General features: G+C 66.5%; 1 protein-coding gene across 2 annotated transcripts in view; it reads left to right on the plus strand.

Moving 5' to 3' along the window:
- The window catches only part of CCND1 (cyclin D1), an 11,335-nt gene that overhangs the window by 1,977 nt on the left and 8,829 nt on the right, over nt 1-529 (plus strand). Inside the window, exon 2 of one of the 2 annotated variants that reach the window (XM_005864370.2) lies at nt 209-427. In XM_005864370.2, coding sequence (XP_005864432.1) covers nt 209-427 — 219 coding nt within the window. The remainder of the gene's footprint in view (nt 1-208; nt 428-529) is intronic. The other variant, XM_005864371.2, reaches the window with a different exon arrangement.

Below are 529 nucleotides of genomic sequence, written 5' to 3' on the forward strand. Positions count from 1 at the left end.
CCGCTCCCGCCGAGCCAGGATTCTGGGCTTTCCCTTTCAGTTTCAGTAGGTGGGTATGGGGGACACTTGGGGGAGGTAGCGCATCAACGGAAGCGCCTGCCGCCCCCTCCCCGACCCTCCGTGCGCTCGGAGACCCACGAGCTGGGTGAGGGGCGCGGGGTTCCGCAAGGGGGGCCCGGCGGCGGCAGTCACGGACCCGGTACCCCAGCAGGTCTGCGAAGAGCAGAAGTGCGAGGAGGAGGTCTTCCCGCTGGCGATGAACTACCTGGACCGCTTTCTGTCGCTGGAGCCGGTGAAGAAGAGCCGCCTGCAGCTGCTGGGGGCCACCTGCATGTTCGTGGCCTCGAAGATGAAGGAGACCATCCCCCTGACGGCGGAGAAGTTGTGCATCTACACCGACAACTCCATCCAGCCCGAGGAGCTGCTGGTAACCCCACCGCCACCCGACACCCCGTTAGCCAAAGGCCCGGGGGATGGGAGGAAGGACGGGAGACCCTACTACCGGGCCCCTTCCGAGGAGCGAGCGGAA

Source organism: Myotis brandtii, unplaced genomic scaffold, assembly GCF_000412655.1.
Source record: "Myotis brandtii unplaced genomic scaffold, ASM41265v1 scaffold187, whole genome shotgun sequence".
Taxonomy (NCBI): Eukaryota; Metazoa; Chordata; class Mammalia; order Chiroptera; family Vespertilionidae; genus Myotis; species Myotis brandtii.